General features: G+C 38.3%; 2 protein-coding genes across 15 annotated transcripts in view; one reads left to right on the top strand and one right to left on the bottom strand.

Annotated features, from left to right (window-relative positions):
* rbfox1 (RNA binding fox-1 homolog 1) overlaps window positions 1-26,497 on the bottom strand; it is a 426,210-nt gene that overhangs the window by 57,843 nt on the left and 341,870 nt on the right. For 11 of the 14 annotated variants that reach the window (XM_051713882.1, XM_051713878.1, XM_051713887.1 and 8 more), the window contains 5 exons: window positions 22,473-22,715; window positions 8,159-8,302; window positions 6,679-6,732; window positions 5,707-5,799; window positions 3,399-3,459 (listed from right to left, as the gene is read on the bottom strand). In XM_051713882.1, the coding sequence (XP_051569842.1) occupies window positions 3,399-3,459; window positions 5,707-5,799; window positions 6,679-6,732; window positions 8,159-8,302; window positions 22,473-22,715 (595 nt within the window). Of the gene's footprint in view, window positions 1-3,398; window positions 3,460-5,706; window positions 5,800-6,678; window positions 6,733-8,158; window positions 8,303-22,472; window positions 22,716-25,992; window positions 26,108-26,290; window positions 26,428-26,497 lie in introns of those variants that run through there. The other 3 variants (XM_051713880.1, XM_051713885.1, XM_051713874.1) reach the window with 3 other exon arrangements.
* The window catches only part of LOC127450113 (N-alpha-acetyltransferase 60), a 436,968-nt gene that overhangs the window by 234,935 nt on the left and 175,536 nt on the right, over window positions 1-26,497 (top strand). The window lies entirely within an intron of this gene.

Here is a 26,497-nt window from a genome sequence, read left to right as displayed (position 1 = left end):
TTATGACACCAATTCTAAATCACCCCAAGCATTGTTTTCTGCATCCGATAAATCGGTCAGGCACTAGTTTCTATATTCAATCTCTGGTCCCTTTGGGTCACCTCATTTCGCCATGTGCATCATTCATAAAGGCCGCTCCATCTCTTGCCTCCTCACGCTAGCCATTTTGTCGATAACACTCCAACAATGTATCTATAGATGATCGCTGCCGATCGGACCTCAAATTTGGTCCCCGTTGCTAATCAATAAGGGCACTTATTCAGAATTGGTGCGGCCACAACGGCGGCTCATCAAGGACTATCAGAACCCACAATCAGATGCTTGGCAGCTGGTCTTCATCCTACCAGAAATATATTCAACCCAACCCTCATATCATCTGGTGGCAGTCGGGGGCTCTCACTGCTCATCCACATCTTTTCCCACACTATTATCAAATTCAAGCACGTCTATTGTCCTGCAAGAACACCATATAACCATATCCACCCTCCTCACCAGGGCTTCCACAATCCCAAGCATGGTTTTCCTTTGCATAGGTACTGTACAAGCCCAGCTCGCCCTCATCGGAGGGCTCATAATCAAAATGGGATATCTTTCAACAAAGGGTATTGCATGACAATGTTGCCATTATCCTATGGCTTTATGCATGTTGTTAAACTTTTGGCAAAGATAACCATCAAACAACAAGCCGAACTCATTTGAGGGCTCGAGCCTCATGGGATATCTTTCAACGAAGGGTATGGCACACAACATCGCCATTATCGTATGGCTTTACGCTACGTTGTTCATCTTTCGGCAAAGATAACCATCAAACAATGTCTGCCCTCTTCGGAGGGTTCATAATCAAATGTTGTTTTCTTCCAACGAAGGGTACTGTACGCAACGTTGCCATTATCATATAGCTCTACGCTACGTTGTTCATTTTTCGTCAAAGATATTTCAAACAATGCCTGCCCTCGTTGGAGTGTTCATAATTAAATGTTGTTTATCTTTCAACAAAGATACTGCCCAACAACGCTGGCCTACCATAGGGCCTCATATCACGTTGTTAATCTTTGGAAAAGATTCTGCAGAACCACGGGCTCCTCGACGGAGGGTACAAAATCGAAAACTCAAAAAGGAAAAAACGAAAATCAAACTCCAAAAAAATAAAAAATAAAAAATACAAAAAAAATGCCCCCTCTATCATAAAAGCCATAAGTCAATGCAAGCACAGCTTATCCTATTGTAAAGGTATTGCACAACCATGCCAGGGATATTACATATTTCATGCAAGTGTCAATTCTAGGTGTTCACATTTCCCTTGTTCTCTTCTCCAGAATGAACACCAAATATGAGACCTGGTTTGTACCTGACTGGATCTTCTCTTTTGGGGTAGGCTCCTCGCCCCATGCCTCCTATCTCCGGCAGAATATGACGGTTCCGAGTACAACTTCTTTGGACTGCCAGACGGGGCTTACGCCAAAGTGAGACATTACATTTCTGTTTTTTATATTAATCAAATAAATGTCATACATTTTACTCAAGTCTGTGAGTCTTCCTTATAGAACTGCTGTGAGAAACATAATAGTTTTTTTGTTTTTTTTTTAAGAAAATTGACAATTACAAGAACTCTTATGTAGTATGTTTCTCATGTGGAATCAGAATGGTATTTGGTTGGCTTTTTTCAGGCTGTGAATAAGACAGTAAAGTTGCCTGTATGTGAAGGTGCATGCTTGAGGTTAAAATTTTCATGCTTGAGGTTAAAATGTTTAAGGTTAAAAGGTGCCAGAGGTTAAGTCTATCCTACTAATCATCTTGTACACCAAATTATCAATAAATTGCCATTATTGCTTGTCTGTAAAATAACTTACTTGTGTAGTCAACTGATATGGTTTTGTCAATGGTCGATGCCGATATCTAAAGATATGAAGGGTGGCCAATATGATGCTGATATATGAAATACAATTTAATGGGCCTTATTCATGAAAAACGAGCAGAACTAATTAAATAGTTCGCAAAATCATTCTTACTAAAATTTTCAAATTCAATTCAATGGGACAATGGGCCTCATTCATGAAACACGAACAGAACAAATTTGTGTAAATCTGACGTAAATTCTCGGATTCATGAAAGCTTTCTTATTTTCAAAATGTTAGTCGGTAAGAATAAAATTTACAAACGAAAATGTGTCATGTTCTTTCAAACAAACTGCCATGACTTAATTTTGATTGAAGTAAAATTAAATAAGTGATGAAAAATTTTACTAATAATTAAATGAGTGAAATTAACTTAAAAAAAATAACATAATAAAAAATGGGGGGAAAAAAAGAAAAAGCCCACACACTGTCAGCATTTCGGTCAAAGACCTTTTTCAGGCTTTCTATCAATTTCTTTTAAGATTTTTCCTGTTGCAAAGGTATATCACTGTTACAGTCTTGGATTTACTCGAAGTTTCTCCAATGACGCTGGCGATGCGCTCAACTGAACCAGAGAAGTTAATGGTGGTCACCATGTCCACCAGGTGGTAGACAACCTAGCTGGCGTGAGCTGAACATTTTTTACACTAAGCTTCATGTCAAACAATTTTTTATTTACCTCTTGGACTGTTTAATTCACAGAAGAACCTTTGATAACATCAAAAGTGAGTTCCTCACTTTCTTTTTAGAATGAACATGCAAGTGTTTGCTGAATCAATAATTTACAATGTGAATGCACTCCATAAAAAAAACAAAAACATTTAATTACTGTTCACATAGACGTTAAATAGATTCCTATTCAGAGTCTGAAGCCTTCCTTAAATGGTGTTTTCATAGGCATATATTATTATAATTGAATGAATGTGCATGTGCGCTCTATTGAAGGACGTTTCGAATTCACTAACATACACACGTTTTGCTAACATATCTGGGGAATATGAAGCGTTCGTGAATCCGGCGGAAAGTTTTTGGGAAACTCAATTTTACATGTAAAATACTCCCAATTTTTTCATATATTTACAAAATTTTCATGAATGAGACCCAATGTATGTATAAATGGATTTATGAACGATTTGCACAGAAAGTAAATACGCTAGTTTTTCATGAATAAGAAATCGCAAATGATCGCAAATGAGATGAACACAAAATTGCTGAACCTAAACATTTATGTTACACAATATTTACATGAAAATATTTGAAAATGGAAAATGTGCATTGTGCAAATGTCAACTGACAATGATGTCGATAGATTTTTAAACTGACACAAGGGGAAACTACCACTTCAGTTAATGGGCAAAATAAGCAGCTGATGCAGATCCTCTCAAAATGCCAAAATATTGGCTAATTAATAAGCCTGGACAATATATTTTGGTCTTTCAATACTTATTTGAATCTAAAAAAGCAATATCATGTTTGACATCATCAAATGGAACTCTAACTTACCGTTTGCATATGGGTTGACGGTCTTTTTATTCGTCATAACCCGTGCTGTTGCATTGTTAACCTGATCACAAAGAGGCACATGTGAGCAAGAATCATACTGAAGCTAACGCTGGAAATACTGAAAATATTTGTAACAAATATTGCATGCATTACAGTTATTATTTTCAACACAGTCAACATTATTACAGATCATAACAAACAGTTAAAGAAACAAACAAACAAAAAAACACAAAGCAAAGAAAACAAATGCAAAAGTCTCATCATAAAAAGATTTTTCAGCATGCCTTGTCAGATGGTGATCAAGTTGAAGAACGTTGAGGAAACAGAAACACACAAAATGCACTCAACAAACAAAAGGCATCATCTATGACAGAGCATGCAGTGGAGAGGGAACGACTAGGTTTAGAGGAAAAAAGAAAATGTAGAAATAATAAAAAAAAAAGTTTGGCATTGCGCAACACACACTAAACCTTCTAAGTTGAGGTACAATTGGAAAAATAAGAAGCAACATTTAGCATTCAACACTCCAAAAGCCTTGTGCTTCATCACAAGAATAATAATCAGAAAGGAAATTAAAGAAAGTAAAAAACAAAAACAAAAAAATCATTCAAGCTTAAAGGACAGCTAACAAAAGATATAAAAGAGGGTGCATTATTTAACATAATCATGAGTTCAGAATCTGAGTAGGATGTGCACGATTCAGTTCAGTCCAATCAGAGCCTCTCAGAAAACTAAATGTTCACTCAAGTGACACGCGTACCAAGAGAAAACAGCATCAAGAAACTCAACATCAAGTCAAAAAACAGTCACGAGGTATCAGCACGGAGTTCGTGAAATGGCAGATGGCTCTCTCCACTTACCAGTCGCTGCCATCGCCCGTGTGTGTATGTAATGTTACCATGGCTACTGAGTTTGGTGAGGGGCCTATCAGCTACCGTTGGAAAAGGGGGGAAAATGAGAAGGCAAAATAGGCAACATCTTACTGAATGGCGGCACCACGTTATATCGGAATCACTGTTATAATTAAAAACAAACCAAAAAAAGCTGCAAAAAACAAACTGTAACACTTGAAGACACTGTTGATGGGCATCAGTATTAATGACACCCACAGTTGCTTAAACCTGCTTTAGTTTGCTGTTTTGCTCACATCTTTCCTTTTTCTTAATCAGAATTTCTGTCTTGTCTTTCAGTAAAATATCTAAAAATCCTTTAAACAAGATACAATTGCTTGAGAAGCAAATTTACATACAGTAAGATAATGAGACTTGTTTTCAGAGAATATATCTTGAATTAAGTATTTTTGTAACCTTAATTTCTTTAAGGATAAACCTAACAATAATATATACAGTATATATATATATATATATATATATATCCCCTCCGGACTGGAGGGAGGTTCCATATTGTAAAGCGCATCTAAACGCACTCAGCGGGAGATGTGTAACAGCGAAAGCTGCCATGGCAGCGTACCTTGATGAAAGCAATGTATATATACTTTTTTTTGGCTTAAAATAGCAAAAGAACAATTTGCTAACAGGGTAAGAAAAATACACACTTAATTCAACATAATTCAAGATATATTCTCTTAAAAAGTCTCATCATCGTATGCAGTTTTGCTTATCAAGTAAATGTATTTTGTTTAAAGGATGCAAAGATATTTTTACAAGAAAAAAATACTGATTCATATATTGATACTTTGCAGTGTTCTGTGTGGATTTTAAGGTTTGTGTTTTAAGAGCAGCTCTGTATACTCTATGCAGCGTCTTCGGGGCCAATTAACAGCGCTGTTGGCTTACAGCTGCTTTAACTGCATATCCCTCATCAACTCTGCAATAAGACCTCTGGCTATCATCACACAAATGCTGTTTGCACTCTGCCTGATGACTTATTGCACCCATTTGCTTATTAAGCCAAAATATGCTTCAAACAAGGAAAAAACTGAACAGAATAGAACAGAACAGAAAAGAACTGAATAAACACAAGTGAATGCCAACTAAAGCAAACCAATTAGATAACAGAGAGGACCGTATTGTATCTCATTTGATATCTTAGAATAACTGAAACGTATTAGGAATGCAGCGTGGGGAGGGGAGGAGGCAGGGAAGGAAGGAAAGACGGAGAAAGAGAGGAGCACACACACAGGAGAAGATGACTGATGCATCTAAAATAGTGAGATGAGAGTGAGGCACACATTGACACTGAAAACAGAATCAAGAGTCAACAACAACAAGAGCGACAACAGAAAAACGTAACTTAAAAATATAGAAATAACAGAAATTTTGAGAAAGGAAATATATGTTACATGCACCTCTATTTTACGACCTTCTACCACCGTGCCGTGTAATTTCTCTCTGGCCCTGTCCGCATCAGCACTACTTTCGAAAGTTACGAAACCAAAACCCTGCATGCAGGTGGGAGAGGGGAGGGGGGAGAACAACATGCATATTATTAATTCAGTCATACACCCAAGAAAATCCACTGTGGCTCTACCTCTGCCATTCTCACACACAAAAACAGCTGCTGCTGCATTAACCCCTCTCTCTTTCTTCTCGTCTTTTCTCCTGCACCATGCAAAGCAGCGAGATGTGCAACCATTAACCATAATTTACGGGTTCTGTTAGAACCTCTAAGGAGACATGAAATGAAACGGTATGTCTAAGAAAAGTAAAGTCACTCAAAACTAAATTCAAGAAAGGGAAGAAATAAGTCTTTACAGAGGAAATAAAATCTATCGGAAAGAAGTGCTGACATTTAACATCATATAACAAAACATTATATAACAAAGAAAAACACCTCATAAGACAAATGATAAAGGATTGTGAGCTACAGAACTTGTTAACATGCATCATTATCTCCCCCAGCTGGAACAGAAGAACATAATTCATAGTTCAATAAAGAAAATTGTTTGTGCACAGGAATGATGCTAAGTGTCATAACACTGAATAACAGTGTCAATTACGGAGCTCAGCAGAGAATGTTTTTCATTTGACACCATAAGAGAACAATGACAAGTGCCAAACACATTTCCACACACTCCATTTAACAGAGCACTAATAACTGTAGCACAGCAGCTGATATGAGATTGCATTACATACGTGAACATGACTACAACAAGGATTTATTATGTACATTACAGGTTAGTGCAATAGTAACTTATCACTGAAAATCTGTATTTCCCTTTTTTAATAAACATTCTGTTAATTTAAGTCATAGCTATCCACTGCACATTTATCACTGGTCAAAAATGAGTGCATGCAAAGGAAGTAAGTCACACACATACCTTTGATCCTCGCTCATTAAATATGATTTCAACATCTAAGATTTTACCAAATTGCTGGAAAGAGAACAGACACAAAGATCAGCTATATTGCGCAAAAGATTTTATTTTACATGTATTTTCAATCTTTTTTAGACATTTACTTTAGGTTTAGACATTATTCACGTGTAATTACATGGTTAGAAACAATTAATACACTTGCTATAAACACTGTGAAAACTTCAAATATTTAGGTTTATGACACTTGGACCAATTAATTTTCATGACCTTTTTTTCAGTTGTTTGTGATTCCTAGATAAGGATTTTTTTTTAATCATTTGGATTCAGACCAATTTGCAAATGAATCTTTCAGACCGATTTGTGAACTGATTTGACCCTTCGCTAAGCCCCGCCTTAAAAGAGTTTCTGACCAATCCTGCCTTAGCAACTGTTGCTTCGCGTCAATTTCTCTGACAAGCATTTGCCTTTTTACAATGAGAGCCTACAGGAGTAATGTGTGTTTGAGTAGTTTTAAGTGTGATTTTATCGAAATGATCCAAAAAATATTTAAAAAATAATAATAATTTACTGGGTCATTTGTAATAGTGATACGAGGTACATAGAGAGGATATACACAGTGTTTTTTCTTTCTTTCTAAAAAAAATAAAAATAAATCTTTAAATAAATATTGAGAAGAGCATGCTATGAATTAAAGTGTGTTATTCACCATTCCCAAATGAGCATGTATAACATCAGCGAGGAAACCTACATTTGCTCCAAGGTAAATTAAAGTTAACTACTTAACATTAACTCATTTACAGTACGTATTGATTCAGGTCTTAATGAATGAATGAATGAACGTTACATTTATATAGTGCTTTTCTGACACTACTCAAAGTGCTTTACACAGTGAACAGGGTATTCTCCTCAACAACCACCAGTGTGCAGCATCCACCTGGATGATGCAATGGCAGCCATATGCACCAGTACGCTCACCACACACCAGCTATTGGTGGAGAGGAGAGAGTAGAGTTATAGAGCCAATTAATGGATGGGGATTATAAGGAGGCCATGATTGAGAAGGGCCAATGGGGGGAATTTGGCCAGGACACTACTCTTTACGAGAAGTGCCTTGGGATTTTTAATGACCACAGACCATGACCACTCATAAAAATTACTTGATTTTCTATGACTTTTTAAGATTTTGTAAATTTTCATGACTTTTCCATACTTGAAAAAACACAATTTAAATGTTCCAAGTTTTTCATGACCACGGGGGACTCTGCATGCTGAACTAAAAAAACAAAATCTAGACACTGTGCTAGAGCCAGATCAAAGACAGTATCCAAACTCAAATACCATCCGACAAGCAGTCAGACAGCACACTAGCACGTCTCAGACCCTAGCTTCAGCTGTGCTGGCGTGGCCACTGTCTACTGTGTGTTTGGAAGGAGAGAGAGAGAGAGAGAGAGAGAGAGAGAGAGAGGAGAGAGCAGGTACTTACGCCAAACATTTGCCTGAGGTCTGGATCTCTGAACCTGAAGGGGATGTTGGAGACGTGGAGCCTCTTGGGCTGTGTTTTGATTTCTGTGATTTCAGATGACTGTGTTTGCTGTTGGCTGTCTGTCTGTGCTGAATCGTCTGTCTGCTGTAGAAAAAAAGGGGAGGAGAGAGCAAAAGCTGAGAATTTCAGTTTGTAGAACTGGTACATTTTGATGTGCCATCTGTAAACATGAGGTCAAAAAAAAAAGAAAAAAAAGATAGGACTGTGTTTTTCAGATGCAGACAAAAACAGCTGTCTTTGTGCACAGGTTGTTTGCGGCAGTGATGTGCTTTTCAGGGTTGCCACATTTTTTTGACCAATGAGTTTTCGTGACTTTTCGATGTCCTTTCCAGTCTTTTGTGATTACTGGTTAAGGATTTCTTTTTAAAATTATGTTCATTCAGACTGATTTGCTAACGAATCATTCAGACGGATTTGTGAACTGGTTACACCGTTAACTCAAAATAATTATTTGCTCTCAACTTCAAAATCAAAACGGCTTGCGATCAAGTTTTGCTCTCCACAACAGCAATATCTTGCTGATGAAACATTTTAGAGTTGAGAATAACTGGGTGTTTCTTCAACTTCGGGCAATTTAATATCCCAGTATTTGATTTTTATTTAAACATACACATTTCAACTTTTTGTTATATGAAGATCATATTAAGACTGGCTTAGAAACTTTTTACCATGCCTTCATCATTTATTTTTGGTACATTTGAAGTGCCAAAGACTTTATATACTTAAATATGAAAATCCATAATGAAAATACAATTTATTACATCTTTAAAACTATGATAATCTAAATGAGGAGAGAAATGAACATAAACCTGTTCAATATTAATTGTGCGAAAATGTTTTCTATCAAATTTGTTTTTTAAATCATCATTTCCACCACACCAAACCATTTTGCCAGTTTTTTTTAATTGGTGATCTAGTTAACCAAGTCAACAAAAGTATCTGTGAAGAGCATGTCTGAGATGATATATGAGACAAGTGATGTTTGAAGAACACATATAAAACTCAAGGTAAATATCATATTTTTTATTGGGCATCATTTTCAATCAAGCAGTAATGTCACCAAATTTGCAAAAATGTAACAAATATTAGTTAACTGTACATCATATACATAAAATGTTTGCTATTATATTAGCCTTATCAAGGCACAGGAGTCCTGTATCCAGTATCCATTGTATTAAAAAACGCCATTTCCATCACAGTCATTTCCACCACGGAATTCAGTTAAACACAATACAGAATTTGAGATGTGATGGAAATGACACTGTGGTGGGAATTTTCATCAATTTTAGAAGAAATGACAAAAATGACATAAATCCCCTGTGGTGCATGTACATACCTGTACATTGTTGGACACTGTTAGAAGACAGATTAAATAAACTAATGAGAGTGTAAAAAAAAATGTTTTAACAAGACTTTACTTTCTACAAGTCCACAGTGCTAAAAGTGCCTGAAGTTCAATAAACAGGTCTGTTTCTTCTAAGTGGTTTTCCAGACCTGAAAAACACCATTTTAAAATTCACTGATATTTCCAGGTTTTTCATGATCATAGTAGCTGGACCAAGGGGCTTTTTGATTGGGTCCATCACAGATGTGCAGTCAAATCTCCTGTGCCAGTACCTTTGGGCGCTCCCATGGAGCCAGACCAGACAGCCTCGTTTTAACAATATATCTGGTGAAATCTTTCACCACCTGTTCTAGCCTCCCTTTCTCAGGCAGATATGAAAAACATATGTAACGTGCACGCAAGCACAAATCTGAGGCCGAGTTTGTAATGTGGTGCATGTGGGGGGCCTTGTGGAGGGGCTGTGGGTGAAATGTGACATGGCTGCCTTACTTTATCATGCTTTCTCTTGCTCTCTCTGGCCACGGATGACTGCTGGCTGCTCCCTGTGTCTACATGCCTCTCATTCTGGACTGCTGCCTGGGAGACGAGAAGGCCTAGCCCTCTGTGTGTGTGTGTGTGTGTGTGTGTGTGTGTGTGTGTGGCTCTTTCTGTCTGACTGTATTTGTATGACTTGTATGACTGTATTGTGGTGGGAGACTTTCTATTTTTCTCCACTGTGTAAGTTTGTGTGTCTGTGTGTGTGTATGTTATCACGATGGCACTAGGGCTGGGCGGTACGACGTTATATACTATGTGATGGTCGAAGTAGAGATTCTGCTATACTGTTTACACCATGGTATATTTGTGATGAGATACAAAAAAAAAAAAAAAAAGTGTTACATATTGTGAAGCTGCTTTTGTACCAATGCCACACTTACTGAATCATTTCTTTGTTACTATTAATTTATCCCTAGGTGCATACATGACTTTATATCCTTAGAACACATATATGTAATGACAACTTGTATTGCTACTTTTTTACTGCTACTTGTATTCTACAAACACATATGAATATGAATATGAACATGTTTTTTTACATATATATTACAAGGGCGTATTACAAGTGGTGCATTCAAACAGTTCTTTCAAACTTTCAGAAATCAGAATTTATGCTAATCTTTTTAGTTGCATCCTTTAAGTTAAAAAAGGAAGTGTTTTTAAAAGTATTAAGTCATATGGCTGTGTATTATGTAAAACATTTTGGGTTGAGTTCCAAGCAAAAACTATTATATTGTGATTCCACCCCAGTGGCTAGCCTGCACATTATGTGCATTTATTTTCCTTCATACAGCTTCAGATAGGTGAGTGCGTTTCTGCCATGAGCCTACAGTTATGCCCAGAGAGTTTTTTGACATTTTTTTTTTTTACTTCTGCTTACTGCAGCTGTCCTGTCATGTTTCAACTGCTCTGGAAATCATATTGTCTGGAACAAAAGAATGACTGAATCCCAGTGTAACAACTCCTTCTCTGACATTACAGATGCTCAGGACTGTTAAAGCGAGCTTCATTGGAATTACAACCGATGGAATGGACCGTATGCCTGTGTGTGTGGCATTGTTATTTAAATCAGGCATTGCTCAGGGCGACTGACAAAAACAGCAACAGAAAAATTCCAAAATTAAAGCTCAAATGAAGAATAAAGAACGGCTTGCTGGGGAATGTAAATATGAATATTGTGTCATCATAATGTTTGTACAGGCGGCACGATATACCCAACCGCCTGCAATGAAGAAAAACATGAGAGAACGTTTGAAAAATGATGGTCTTTCAATACATGAAAAGCTGCAGAAGTGGAAGGGGAAAAAATCTGTCTTGTGTTATTACAAGTCATAAACAAAAGAACACCCACTCTTCAAGGCAGTGAAAAAAGAGGAACTGAAGATAAAATGCTAAAGCAGTGTAGTAAACCATCCAATGTAAAACTGACAAGATGTGTGCCATCTTTATTGCTTTAACAAAATTGCACTTTCCCTATTGCGAGATGCTTGGTTTAATGGCGTTGAGATGCAAGCAGCCCCTGCAGTAGAGACAACTGGGGCGTTATAATTAGAAATATGCTTTTCCATTTACTGCGCTTTCAATAAAAGATTGGGATGGAATGCAGCCGATCTTTAGGTTGAGACACGATGCAGTCAGCGACCATATGTGCCATCTTAAAGATCTCATTTCATGCTCTGTGCATATGGTTGCCTTAATAGCTCAATTAATTGATTCCGAAATCAATTAATCGATTCATCCTGTCTAGTTGCCGTGGGGGCAGGGGGGCCACAGAGACTTATCTCAGGGTGATGGGATGAGACACGGAACAGGAATAAATCTATAGGACTAAAATAGGGTCCACTAGTGTCCTGCTGGGCCAACAGCGAAAATAAAACTCACATCCCAACACATTCCTCATGCTTGGGAGCACTTCTTACAGTCAATGCTGAAATTTACACCATTAACCGTTGCTTTTGCAAACATTTCTTGCTGAGAAAAATTTGCATTAAGATTGAGTTCTTCATAATTCTGATAGCTGAAAATGTGTGACGCGCAATATGACGCTAATTAGGGATGTCAAGTCGATACAAAGATAAAAAAGATGTCTTATCAAATATCAGTAGTGCAAAGTACAGACTCAATGCAGTTATCAGCTGCTTTCGAACACTTGAATGAGTATTTCTGCACATGTTCTGTAAAAAGCGTCCGTGCCTTGCAGTTGTACATGAATGGTCAAACGCACTTCTTGATAAAAATGGCCACCTGGCAAGATATTAATGTAAACACAGTCAGTTGGAAAACGTAAACAGGTGGGACAAAAAAATCTGATTGCATCTGTGCATTAGGCCTTGCAGTGTAATGTAGCCTATGGACCCTTTTCATAGACTATGAGGATGTTTTTCTGCCTTCTTTTGCAGCGTAAATCTAGCAAACTTTCAGTGTACATTTGTGAGACTATACTTTGTATTATATTACTCTGGCATTAATTTTAAAAATCTAGTTAACAAAGTGATTTAGGAAGTGATTTAGCATCTTTCTCTTTTATGACTATAGTAAATCACTGCTCTCTATTTGTTTCCTGTTATGGAAAGTCTCAGAAATGTAGCAGTGAATTTTCTTTTTCTGTTGGTGCAAATGGGAACACAAAAATGATAATTGCAGTGGTCTCTAATTCACCACTAGTTTACCCTGCAATACTTTTCTTCCACATTCCGAAATAAAAAAAAAGTCCATAAGACCTGCTGCTGTCTAATATGTTGTTAAAATTGTCAAACAACAATACTGACAAAAAGAGAGAAAAGTACAGTGTATGTATGTATATATATATATATATATATATATATATATATATATATATATATATATATATATATATATTAGGGGTGTAACAGTTCTCGGTAAAAAAACAAACCGTACGGTTTGCCACCCATGATTCGGGAAGCATTGGCACTGTGGTCGGTTCACCTCAAGTTTAATGACGCATCTGGAGCACAAGGTTTTGTGAAGAAAATAAAGTGTAAAATAGACACGCACAGTTACAACCTCTGCTAATGCACCTGAATGGATCTGTAAATGTATACGCTCCACCTATGTTTCATGTGGGTCAACTTGATGACATCAATGTTCTGCAAGCGTTGTGTGTAGTTGAAAATGTCAAGTGAAAAACGTGAAAAAGTGAGAAAACGAGCTGCTGATAGAGAAGCCCCATGCGCTTTTCAGGTCTCCTGTCTGGAAACATTTTCTTTTTGTAGTCAATTACAACAGCAATGGTCAAACATTTTTTTACAAATCAGGCACTGTATGCCGTATACTGGCAATACATCAACATATGATCATTTACACCGAAATCACCTGGGAGCAGAGAGCTGTAGATGAGCCGAAACTGCACACACTCCCTTTCGTTTTTAAGCAGGCACTCAGTGCTGATTCGGACAGGCATAAAACAATAACTAAAGTGATTGGGGTGTTCACTGCCAACAATGTGTTTCCCTATCCGCTGACGAAGATGTGTGATTTCCGCATATGATTAAAACACTCAAGCCGTGTCACAACATCCCTTGTATCCATTTTATCAGCAAAGTTCCTTCTATAGTGATGTACAGCTTTTGAATATATGTGCAGTAGAGTTTGAAATGCATTTTATGTCGATGCATGTAGCGTAATAGTACAGGCATTAAGTTAAACTGTTGATATATTAACTAGAGAAAAGGGTTTTTTAGTTAAAGACCCAGCAAAAATTAACCATGGTTTTACTATAGTAATATTGTAGTAACCATGACTGCTGTCACCATTGTTTTCTTTGCAGAAATCATGGTTTTGATACAATGACCATGGTTTAAAAACAATAATACTGTAGTTTCCATATAGTAACCATGATTATGCTATATATTGTAAACATGACAGTAACCATGTTGATTTTGTGGTTAGTATGTTTTTACTACAAATACAATAGTTAATGTCTTGTTACTGTACAACAATTATTTTTATTCAGGCCAAACCTGTAGAAGTGTTTGTTACCAAACAGAGCATTCTTATTTTGGATTTGGCAGTAATATATATATATATATATATATATATATATATATATATATATATATATATATATATTTTTTTTTTTTAATTCTGTACATTGCAAATACCGAACCATATCCAAACTGTGACACTAAAACCGTGATACAAACCGAACCGTGAGAAATTTGAACCGTTACACCCCTAATATATATATATATATATATATATATATATATACACATACAGGTGCATCTCAATAAATTAGAATGTTGTGGAAAAGTTCATTTATTTCAGTAATTCAACTCAAATTGTGAAACTCGTGTATTAAATAAATTCAATGCACACAGACTGAAGTAGTTTAAGTCTTTGGTTCTTTTGATTGTGATGATTTTGGCTCACATTTAACAAAAACCCACCAATTCACTATCTCAAAAAATTAGAATACATCATAACACCAATAAAAAAAACATTTTTAGTGAATTGTTGGCCTTCTGGAAAGTATGTTCATTTACTGTATATGTACTCAATACTTGGTAGGGGCTCCTTTTGCTTTAATTACTGCCTCAATTCGGCGTGGCATGGAGGTGATCAGTTTGTGGCACTGCTGAGGTGGTATGGAAGGCCAGGTTTCTTTGACAGTGGCCTTCAGTTCATCTGCATTTTTTGGTCTCTTGTTTCTCATTTTCCTCTTGACAATACCCCATAGATTCTCTATGGGGTTCAGGTCTGGTGAGTTTGCTGGCCAGTCAAGCACACCAACACCATGGTCATTTTACCAACTTTTGGTGCTTTTGGCAGTGTGGGCAGGTGCCAAATCCTGCTGGAAAATGAAATCATCTTTAAAATGCTGGTCAGCAGAAGGAAGCATGAAGTGCTCCAAAATTTCTTGGTAAACGGGTGCAGTGACTTTGGTTTTCAAAAAACACAATGGACCAACACCAGCAGATGACATTGCATCCCAAATCATCACAGACTGTGGAAACTTAACACTGGACTTCAAGCAACTTAGGCTATGAGCTTCTCCACCCTTCCTCCAGACTCTAGGACCTTGGTTTCCAAACAAAATACAAAACTTGCTCTCATCTGAAAAGAGGACTTTGGACCACTGGGCAACAGTCCAGTTCTTCTTCTCCTTAGTCCAGGTAAGACACCTCTGACGTTGTCTGTGGTTCAGGAGTGGCTTAACAAGAGGAATACAACAACGGTAGCCAAATTCCTTGACACGTCTGTGTGTGGTGGCTCTTGATGCCTTGACCCCAGCCTCAGTCCATTCCTTGTGAAGTTCACCCAAATTCTTGAATCGATTTTGCTTGACAATCCTCATAAGGCTGTGGTTCTCTCGGTTGGTTGTGCATCTTTTTCTTCCACACTTTTTCCTTCCACTCAACTTTCTGTTAACATGCTTGGATACAGCACTCTGTGAACAGCCAGCTTCTTTGGCAATGAATGTTTGTGGCTTACCCTCCTTGTGAAGGGTGTCAATGATTGTCTTCTGGACAACTGTCAGATCAGCAGTCTTCCCCATGATTGTGTAGCCTAGTGAACCAAACTGAGAGACCATTTTGAAGGCTCAGGAAACCTTTGCAGGTGTTTTGAGTTGATTAGCTGATTGGCATGTCACCATATTCTAATTTTTTGAGATAGTGAATTGGTGGGTTTTTGTAAAATGTGAACCAAAATCATCACAATTAAAAGAACCAAAGGCTTAAACTACTTCAGTCTGTGTGCATTGAATTTATTTAATACACGAATTTCACAATTTGAATTGAATTACTGAAATAAATGAACTTTTCCACGACATTCTAATTTATTGAGATGCACCTGTATATATCAGTGGCGGCCCATGCATTTTAAGTCTAGGCCTTCAGTGCGATTCAAGCCATTAAGAAAATACAGTTTCACAATGAATAAGACACCGTCATACATTACATAGCAGTCAACTAATAATACCAACTGACATTTTAAAAACACGTCCAAGCACGAAAGTCAGAACCAAGGAGGTCTAATACCAAGAAAAAGCTATCTAATAATATTTGCGATTTAAATATTGCTTGCAATAAATTTTGTTTTGTCAGGGTACACGGTTACTTTTCAAAACCTGATCCTACATTGAATGCTCAAGCAGCCTAATTTACACTTAGAAAACTCCTGATGTTGCTATAACAATGCAAAAAGCACTTACCAATTTGCTTGAAGAGAAAATCAGCCCTCATTTCCTGTTTAATTAATCCATTGCATGATCATGCAGAACATCAGGTTTTTAAATCAATAATGATCTCTTTCTCAACAGGAATAACAGCAGTGATGACAGCCGACTCGTCAGCAAGATCTCGTGCTCTTCGCTTTTAAATTACGTACATCACTTCAAGGCCTGGACTGGGACATATCCTAAAGATCACACCCACCAAGAACAAATAAATCAATCTAATTGGCTGATTAATCTGACTTTAGATGCCTATTCACATACACTGTTGGGGGATTCTGTGGAAATTCTGAAGGCTTGACGGGGTGGAGCTCAGACTCACGTGCTGCTTCAGCATGTCATGCGATTTGTGAAACAGTTGTCACACTTTGCTTGTAAGCATTGAGAAATAAATTCTGATTGGATAAACATTTTGTATTTTGCTATTCGTTTGTAGATGAATTAGGAGTGGAAAGTGATAGAAAATACATCATTTGATTATTTGGCAAAAAGGTCAATGAGAACAAAAGGATGAAAAAATATTTATTTATTAGGCATGTTACACCAGCAGAGAAGGCTTTGCTGGCCCTGAGAAATCGCCACTGATATATATATATATATATATATATATATATATATATATATATATATATATCTTTTTAAAGGAGTGACTTCAACAGCATTTCTTTCTTTCTTTGAGAATTCTGAAACTATATTGACTGTTATTGGTATCGACTACTTAAATTTTGATAGCGTGACCCTGGTAACCCTGCTTCTAATCATGACAAACTGTGAAAGATTCCAAGGCAGCCTCCAAAAAAACAAGTTCTTGGCTGCCATTTCTTAAAAAGGGAGTGAAAGGGATGGAAAGAAAAGGGAGCGAGAGACTTCCTGTAGGGAGGAAAGGTGAGGGAAATATGGAGAGATAAGGACAAGGCTGTGAGGGAGGACAGCAGATCAGCCTGGGAGACCTACTCAGTTACTGACTGGGGACTCGCAGAGTTGTGAGTGTTTACCATTCATTGATCTCACACTGAGTGCTAAACGGCAAACAGTGACAGGGCTGCCGGTGTGTGCTCTGAACACAAACACACATACACACACAAACACACACAGGCACAGACGCAAGAGTGTAAGAGCCCACACGGACACACAAATGGCAGAAGTGGACAGAAAAAGATAACCTCACAAATCACTGCAAGGACTTGAAGTGTAAAGTGCCAGTAAAATATTTTCCTTTCCGAGGAATTTTTCAGTACGGGGGTATGTGGAATAACTGCATCCATAGGGGATGTTTTGTTTAATTATATGTTTGAGAACAGAGAAAGATGCACTTGCCTACTAAATATACTCTCAGAACATTTGATATTGCAAATAAAAAAACACCGGAATAATGCCAAGATCGCAAACCAAGCTACATACTTAACCTAGCTAAAAGGAGAGGAATATTTTTCATTCCTTTCTCAAACAATTCTGGGCTCCATGCCAGGTAAATATACATACTGTGTGTGTGTGTGTGTGTGTGTGTGTGTGTGTGTGTGTGCGTATAGCATGCATACGGCTGACAGTTTACATAGTGTGCCATCTGTGCCGTATTCTTCTCACTGGCAGAGGACTCAAACATGGAGAAAAAACAATAACAAATGCAAAAAAAAAAAAAAAAAGGCTTCCAGTTAATCTTTTTTGGTATCAAAAGATTCATTAACAGTCGTTCATTAAAACAGACACATATTTCGCTGCATTGTTGACTTTACATGAGCAGAAAAACAAAAATCAAGTATTTGTGGAGGATAAACACGTTTGCTGAGGAGGAACAGTGCTCATTTGTTAAGACACTGTACACACACAAATGAATCGCACAACTGCACAAAAGCTTAGAGGTACAGGAGAGAGGCTTTCCTGCACTTAGTGAACCATGGAGGTGAAAAGCAGTCGCTATGACAGCTCAGCAATCTGATAACGTACATCAACGATGATGCTGTTTTTAAGATGCACTATTTTCAGCATAGCAACATTACAAGGATGAAACACAGTAGCTGCCTGAGTCAACCTCAACTATCATCCATGAGTCTACTTTTATCTGCAGACCTCTAAAGCTGCATCAGAGGGGGTGAGAGGGGGCTGTTCCATCAGGGTTTGGCTTGTTAGCATGGCCCATTTTGCCCCTGCTGGTAGGTATCGTAACTGCACTTTCTCCATTGACATCAATTTAATTTAAAAAATATTTACAAAATTTTTTTTTCAAGTATTCTAACAGAATATGCTGTTTCTTGGGGCCTGGGTAGCTCAGCAAGCAAAGATGCTGACTACCACCCCTGGAGTCATGAGTTCAAGTCCAGGCTTCCAAAGCAACTTTGTCTCTGTGGGAGTAAAAGTCACACTTTTTTTATACGAGCCAATTTTTCACAATTTCATACAATTTCGCAATCTCATACTATAATTATGACATCTCATGGAATCAGGTTGACTTTTATTTTCCCCTGTTTGCTGCCTTAGATGTCAGAACTCAGGATAGTCACTAGTGAAAGTCTTGGGACTTTGCACATTGTTGTGGTGCCATCAGCCAATATTTTGTAGTCATGATGTAATTTTCCTGCTGCTCTAGAGTAATTAGTCACATGGCATATACAGATCAGGCAATTGGCTCATCTGTGGTTCCCATGAGCAAAGATTTCAAATCATGTACTTTATTGGGGGTCTTGCACCAGACAAGCAACTACCACTGACATGTAAGGGAATGCTAACAGATAGCTTTCTCCAGGTATTATAGACCTCCTTGGCCATTCGGTGTGACATCTGCCCTCTTGAGGGTATGCTATCGAGACGGCCCATTCCACATATGCAGGCATTAGCCCTCCCTTAAGGAAAGGCATCTCTCGCACTCCCCGGGTGAGGATGGGTATGTCAGAGCTATGTCTCTTAGGAGCACTTGGGGGAAGAGGGCCAATGAAGCGAGACAGTAGTCAGAGCAGCAAGCCGACACACTGAGCTGACATCTACACAGATTAGTCAAACAGTTTCAGAGAAGAGATGAGCTCTCACACAGACGCTGGCCACTGAGAATAAGGTGGTAATTCTTGGCACTATAACCGAACAGTGAAGAGAATCTTCTATTGCTGTTGAAAATGTGCTTCTAAAGGCTGATTGTTTTTCATCCACACAAAGCATACAAAGGAATGAATTTCAAAAGTAAATAAATAAATAAATAAATAAATAAACCCGCGTCTTATTCACTAACCGCCCACAATCCATTTTAACCAGGCACTATCTGTGAGGGTATAGTAAAGTGCTATGCATGCTTAAATGTAGTCATTGTCATTCTTTTTAGTGGAAACACATCACCTTTCTGTGTAAATCAGTCTTATTATAGATGCATTTTATTCTCAAAAATCATAATTAACATTGTGTTATTACTACTCATAAAAAAAACAGGCAAAATGTATAATGTACATTTTCTATTGATCAAGGCAGCAGTATTTCATAAAATAATAGAGAAGAGCATTATAACTGTGCATATATCCAGATGTACAGTGAATTTGAGTGCACCTTTGTGATTTTAAAGAGTCAATTCAGGTGCCTTGATCACAGTGGTGAATTGATGCTGTACAATCCCACCGAAGTATGTATGATGGTGATAGTCTAAGGCATCCTAGTGCACTGAACCAATCCGCAAATTGGGAATTACACTTTGCAAGTGGCGTTCAGCACAGATTTTTCGCTGTTACCTGATTTGTATAATTCCTTTGCTGAATCAAGATGCTAAAACAACAGAGACGGCGAGTGCAAATAAATAATGCTGTCAGCGAGCGCACTTCATTATTATTGGATTCCTCCCAAAGAGAAGATCTGCACAAAGTTGGAATCAGAGTTTAGGACTCTCTTGTTTGCAGATAAAGGATCACTTGTGTGAAATTACTTTGTTCTAAAAACAGCTCCAGCCAGATGAGGCCATAGCTTTGGACGTCTGTAAAGTTTTGCTTTTTCTCCATAACACTAGTTTTAGAAAGTGATAGAGGGAGAGACAGAGAGAGAGACAGAGGGAGAAGGAGGAGGGGGGGGGGGGTGTTGGGCTTTTCCAGATGTGGCTTTGCTCCCTTCTTTTGCTCTGGCACTAAAAAATAAATTTGTATAGGCAATGAAAATCTGCCCACTGTCTGCAAGAAAGCTTACATTTTCCCTCAAAATAAAATCACAGCCACAATATTAACATTTCTGTCTGTTCAACAAATTGTCTAATTATAGGGCATTAAGGGAGTTTATCCCTCAATGGAGTGGTGAACTATTCCTTTAATAAACGAGATTCTACAGCGACTTCTTGATACTATGCAGAACTATGCTGAATCTCATCGTTAAGATATCCTCTTGAAATTATTTTAGAAACCACAACAGACCAACCAACCTCACCAGCCTAAAATCAGCAAGAGCACTTTGTACTCTAAGATGGTGAAATAACACAAAGATGGTCAATTATTCATGCCCTAAAACATATTAAATATTAAGGCGGGCTATGGCACTGATGTCCTTTGAGGGCAGATCACAGGGGGCACCTCAATCCACAGCACATTTCAAAAATCCTGAACCGTGACGAGCAATGCTATCAAGAAGAGTAAGAGAGAAAGATAAAGAGAGAAAAATAAGCTCTGTTTTAAAACCTAGTGAGCTGCTCGCCATCTACTGCCTAACTGTCATGGAACATCGTAAGTGACTGATTTCGATTTGGAGACCAGACTCAGAATTGATTTCAACTGAGTTTCAAGTAAGCATGTTGCTGAGCTAATGGCGCAATATTTTTTGGATCCAAAATGAAAATTCTGTCATCATTTACTTACCCTCATGTTGTTACAAACCTGTATGACTTTCTTTCTTCGGTGGAACACAAGACAAGATGTTAGGCAGAATTTTAGCCTCAGTCATGATTCACTTTCATTGTATGGAAAAATTATGCAATCAAAGTGAATGCAATCAAAGTGGCAAAAACATCTCATTATGTGTTCAACATTGGGCTGGGCGATTTTTCATTTTTTATGATTAATTTAAATTTACGTTTTGACATGATTTTAAAAAATAAATAAAATTTAATCGAGGAATCAAGGAAAATATTAGCAAATGCTTTAGTTAGATGAGTTGTCAATCCATCAAAGGCTGAATAAGGACGATTATTATTTTTTTAATCCCGCTCCAAATCTGATCAGCTGCACGTGTGTGTGCTCCAGATGAACGTAACAGGTTAACAACACGGAGACTGATATAAAAGACACCTATAATATTTCCAGTACAATTGTACAGTGTGACTATAACTCAGCTTCGTCCATCATGACTGTAAACACTGGCTTAATCACATTCTACGATGATGATGAACAGTCTCCTTTCTTTTCTTTTTACCCATAAAAACTGTTAGTTACATGACAGTCACGGGTGCTTCATATCAAATTATATGGAGAGACTATATATGGGAGAGTCAAACATCAGCTGCCACTTTTACCATGTTTCAAGTGTACTGCATTTATAGCCAACATTTGGGAAGCTTGAGCTGAATTGTAATGATAAATAATTTCATATTGGTAATCTGCTCAGCGTGCTCTATCAGCAGTGGTTTATGATTACACAGTACACACAAATTATTTGATATACAATGAGTACTTTCTAGATCAGCTTTATCATTTCTCAATAATAACTTTCAAGATTGTCTTGGTTTAGATAAAAAATGAATACCTAAATTGGCTGAGAAATATTTTGCCATTCACATTCTGTTATTTCTGAAATTATTAGATTTTAATTTATTTTACATTTACACTGTGTTGACAACTTCCTGTGTGGTGCACTTTTTTGTGCATTTTTCTTGCACACCTATGTTTCCTATAATGAAAAGTACATTGATTTCACTAACCAGGTTGCCTTGCATTCTAATAAAGAACTTGTTACTTGAATCAAGTTGGAGTTACTCTTTACTTGAGTACATTTATAAGTTGAAATATCTAATCGTGAATCATCCATGAGTTAGATTTTTTTTTAGATTTTATTATCCTTAGCCTTATCGCCCAGCCCTAGTTCCATGGTTGATACAAAATAAGGCTGAGTAAAGGATGTCAGAATTTTTTAGGTGATTTATTAGATGATTAGGTAAATTATCCCTTTAAAATGCTGTCTCTTTAGGCAGCTCACTTTTTCAGAACAGAACAACAGAGAGCAGTGCTTACTGTGGCTGTGCCAGAGACTGCCTGTATGCTGGTGTCTGGCCCGCTGGGCTCACTGTGCGTCTGCGCAGGGGGGTACATGTTCAGCGTGTGCTCAGCCACGGGGGCCTGGCCCGGGTAGTCTGGAGCCTGATGGGGGTGGGACGGCGTGTACTCAGCAGGAATGCCATTCTGAGGGGGTGCAAACTGGGCCGATGGGTAAGGCTGGGCCATTGTTTCTGGGGGTGCTGGGGCGTCCTGATTACCCTGAAAAATAACAACATGTTAGTGCCATGGTTCTCAACTGGTTTTGCTTCAGGATCCAGATTTTACTTTGTACATGTGGCGACCCAACACAGTGCCAAAATTTGATCGTACAGTAGTCATCGAATAATTCCCAGCATAAAACACATTTTGGCTGGCAGTAACCAAGCCTATACTTGCTATAAGAGAATCTGTAATTAATGTTGTCTGGGTCACATTTTCCTTTTACCTTGCATAGATATGTTCATGGTTTTCAAGGATGAAGGCATGTCACCTTGTCAATGTTTGCATCTTTCTAATTTGCCTAGCTTCTACCAAGTGACAAATGAATTTGCGCCAAGATACTCTAGTGTTTGATTGGGCGCACAGTCTTTATTGAATATATCAGAAGATAAAGGAAATGCTTTCTCATCCCCTTTTAAAGCTGACAAGACTATTTGTGTTGCTATTCTAACTATGCTCGATTATATCATGAGCTAAGTTTTATTATATGCATTTAGCATTGTTTTAATACTGCTGCCCACAACCCAATCAGAACAGGCCTGTGACCCATTTTTGGGTTGCAACGCAACAGTTTAGAAGCACTGTCCTAAAGGAAGTGGAGCTCCACACGCACAAGATGGTACAGCCCGCATCATTCATGCCCTCTGTTAGGCCATTAGTGAAGTGAACACTTAGCTTGAAACTCAAGTTCACTAAGACAGCTGGGCCAATTTAATGACAGTGTTAGCATGCACTGGACCGACAACAAATGAACAAGCACACCCACGGACAAATACATTCCGTACACAACACACATTAGACCTTTATCTCAGGAAGAGCTTTCTTATTTGATCAGAATTAATTCATCCACCTCACAGCACCTAGATTATCCACTTATGCACGGAGAAGTGTCTCCACCCTGCCTACACCACAACGAGGGCGCACACCAAATCAACGCTAAACCGCCAATTTGCATGCCGTGCCCGAGAGACCGAAAAGCCGGATAAATTAGCACTTGCTATCAATAAACAATGACAGATTAGCAGAATGCAAACACACATAACAAGCTTGGGTTACGTGATGAAAAGCAGCTTAGATAATGGAGAAGTTTACAACAAAAAAAACAAAAAACTTTGAGCTAAACAGTCAAAACCTGAATCGCTGTAGGCTTACAGGATTTGATGTAAAGACTGTCCATTTAAAGCATCGTGGTTGTTACACCTTGTTAGAATTCTGTGCAAATTAGGCCATGTCCGCACTAATCAGTTTTCAGTTGAAAACACTGTTTTAAGTTTCTTATATATCTCATTGTTCTCCAAAATATGCAGATATGGACAGCATTTTTAAAAGTCTTCGAAAGCAGTTCCATTGTGGTTAGGAGGCGGAAAAGGGAGCAAAATCAATGTATTTTCCAACAAGAACACTTTGTTTGGAAAAGTGTGGACGTGGCCTTGATGATGTATTATAAATTTCATTGCTCAGAGGTTTGACAATTGAGATTCAGTAAAAGTATAATAAAAAAGTTATTAACATATTTTTTTTTTTTCAATGGACAGCATAGTTCAGATTATTTGGTCTTGAAGGTTTTTGATGAGAAAGGTTTGAGCTGATATCAAAATCACTGACTTTTGATTGCAGACTTTGTTATCTTGGAAAATTAGAAGATGGGGGAGTTTTTGTGAGTTTTGTGTGTCTTTTTTGTGCAATTCCATTTAGTGATGCTAGTAGGGCAGAAATTTTAAACTTCAGCTTTAAGCAAGGGTGTTCATTTACTCTCTTTTTAATCTTATTGCTGACTGAGATAAATGTCTGGGTCTAAGTGTGTGTGTGTGTGGGGGGGGTGCTAGAGGGCATTGTCCCCCTAGATTTGCTTCAAACCCCCCAGAAACTTCTGATGCCCCTGGCCTGACTGACAACGAAATGATCAAGGGACACTCCTTCTTCCCCAGGACTAACGGGAAAACAATCTATGTTACATACAAGTGCTCCACCTAAGATCACATCCTAGTGCTGGCTTTGATGAGATATTAAAGAGATCTCATTTGTAACTTTCCTTCCATACAGGGGAAACACTTTGTTACACAGTCATACACACCTCACTCTCCATCCTATGCCAAAAACCAAAGTTAGATAAAGGCTTTCTGACCTCACGAGAACACACTGTGACACAGGCCAACTGCACAGGCTATTCTCTTTTACCTTCACAACTACATACACTCTCCCACCCTAATCACCCCTCTCACCACAATGCCACACTACACAGAAACAACCCCTACATTCAAAGCATGCAGACAAACCCATAGTAACACATTCATGGCTCAATCTGTCATTAAGTCAAATGAGAGTGGAGAGCCAGGAGGAAAGCGACAACTTGCTACTCTGTAAATGGGGCTGTGTAAAAAATACCTGCTGTTCCTTAAGCAGATGTTACACACATCACGCTGTTTCCCATTAACACCATCAGCACTTCGCGTAGCACATTGATATTCAAGAGCAGGCACACCATGCCATAATTAGTCTATCATTTGATCAGGAGTGCTAAACTCTTTATGCGCAAGTGTCAAAGACACTAAAGGAAGGGGGGGAAGGAAAGTTAGTGGCGGAGGGGCGTGCGGTTTGGGAAGCCCCTGATGGTGGAAGTCTGCCGGGAGCTCTATTTTTGCAGTCATTATAGTCCTGGAGTCATTGCAAGATTTTGGAGGCCCTTGTAAAATAACTGTTGGCAAACACTGGGAGAAAAAAGAAGATGGCAGACAGTCAGGCTTAGCTAAACACTTTGGCCTCCACCCTAATGAGAACCACATTTGGTGGACTGAAATATGTTTTACGTGGCAGCGCGCTGAATTCATCACTTGACTGTGCTTGGCTTCCAGGCGAATGCTTACAAAACAGACACGGCTATACAAATGGCATTGTTTGCTTTTTACGACACTTTGAAAGTATAATTTCACACACAAAAACAAAGCTGCTCCTTCCTCACTTCGTGGGCGAGTAAAAGTTGTGCTATATTTTGCACACGGGGGCATGCAGGACACATGCGTTAAAAGACTAAGCTTACAGTTACGAGTTCAACCACATGCTAATGCTTTTAAAACAAGAAAGCCAGGTGGAGCACAATATTGTTAAACCAGTACAAAACATGTTGGAATGTTCTGTATGGAAGCGTTTGAGTATCATGCAGTCAAATAAACCATTTGAATAGCAGCGCATCAACTCTCTCTTTCTTAGTCTTGCAGGTTAAAGCAGGGTGGATGACCGTATTCCGGCTCAGCTGCCAAATTTAAGTTTAGCCACCAACCTGAAATGTAGCCGGCAAATGGACTGGAGAGAGAAGAGAGAGAGCACAATGTGTGAAAAGAGAGATTGAAAGCAAAACAGCTGCTGATAAGGCAGCCTGAAAAAGAGTTGCTGAAGGGGGCTCCCTCTTTCTTCAAAGAGCAAGCTCTCTCACACAAACATACACTTACACACACTCGAATACTGTCACACACAACCTACCCACTCTACTGTGCAGCCACAGCACTAAAAGAAGACAGGCAGGAGAAAAAGGAATGCAGTAACGTGCTTGGTAAGCAGAATAACAGGGGAAAAAATACCTGTTCCACCATCTTGCTCCCTTTTTCCTCCATAAACTAAGCAGCTGCCTTAGTCCCAGTCCCTGTAGCATCTGCCTAAAGCAAGCATCAATTATGGATGAAGGCGTGTGTTCATCACTGTGTGTAGCGAGAGTGTGTGTGTGAGTATGTGAGTGGGAGGGAAGGGAGGGGTGGAGATGGAGGAGGGAGCTAATGCGAGTGAATGCT

Source organism: Myxocyprinus asiaticus, chromosome 13, assembly GCF_019703515.2.
Source record: "Myxocyprinus asiaticus isolate MX2 ecotype Aquarium Trade chromosome 13, UBuf_Myxa_2, whole genome shotgun sequence".
Classification (NCBI taxonomy): domain Eukaryota; kingdom Metazoa; phylum Chordata; class Actinopteri; order Cypriniformes; family Catostomidae; genus Myxocyprinus; species Myxocyprinus asiaticus.
This window is presented reverse-complemented; position numbering and strand designations above follow the sequence as displayed.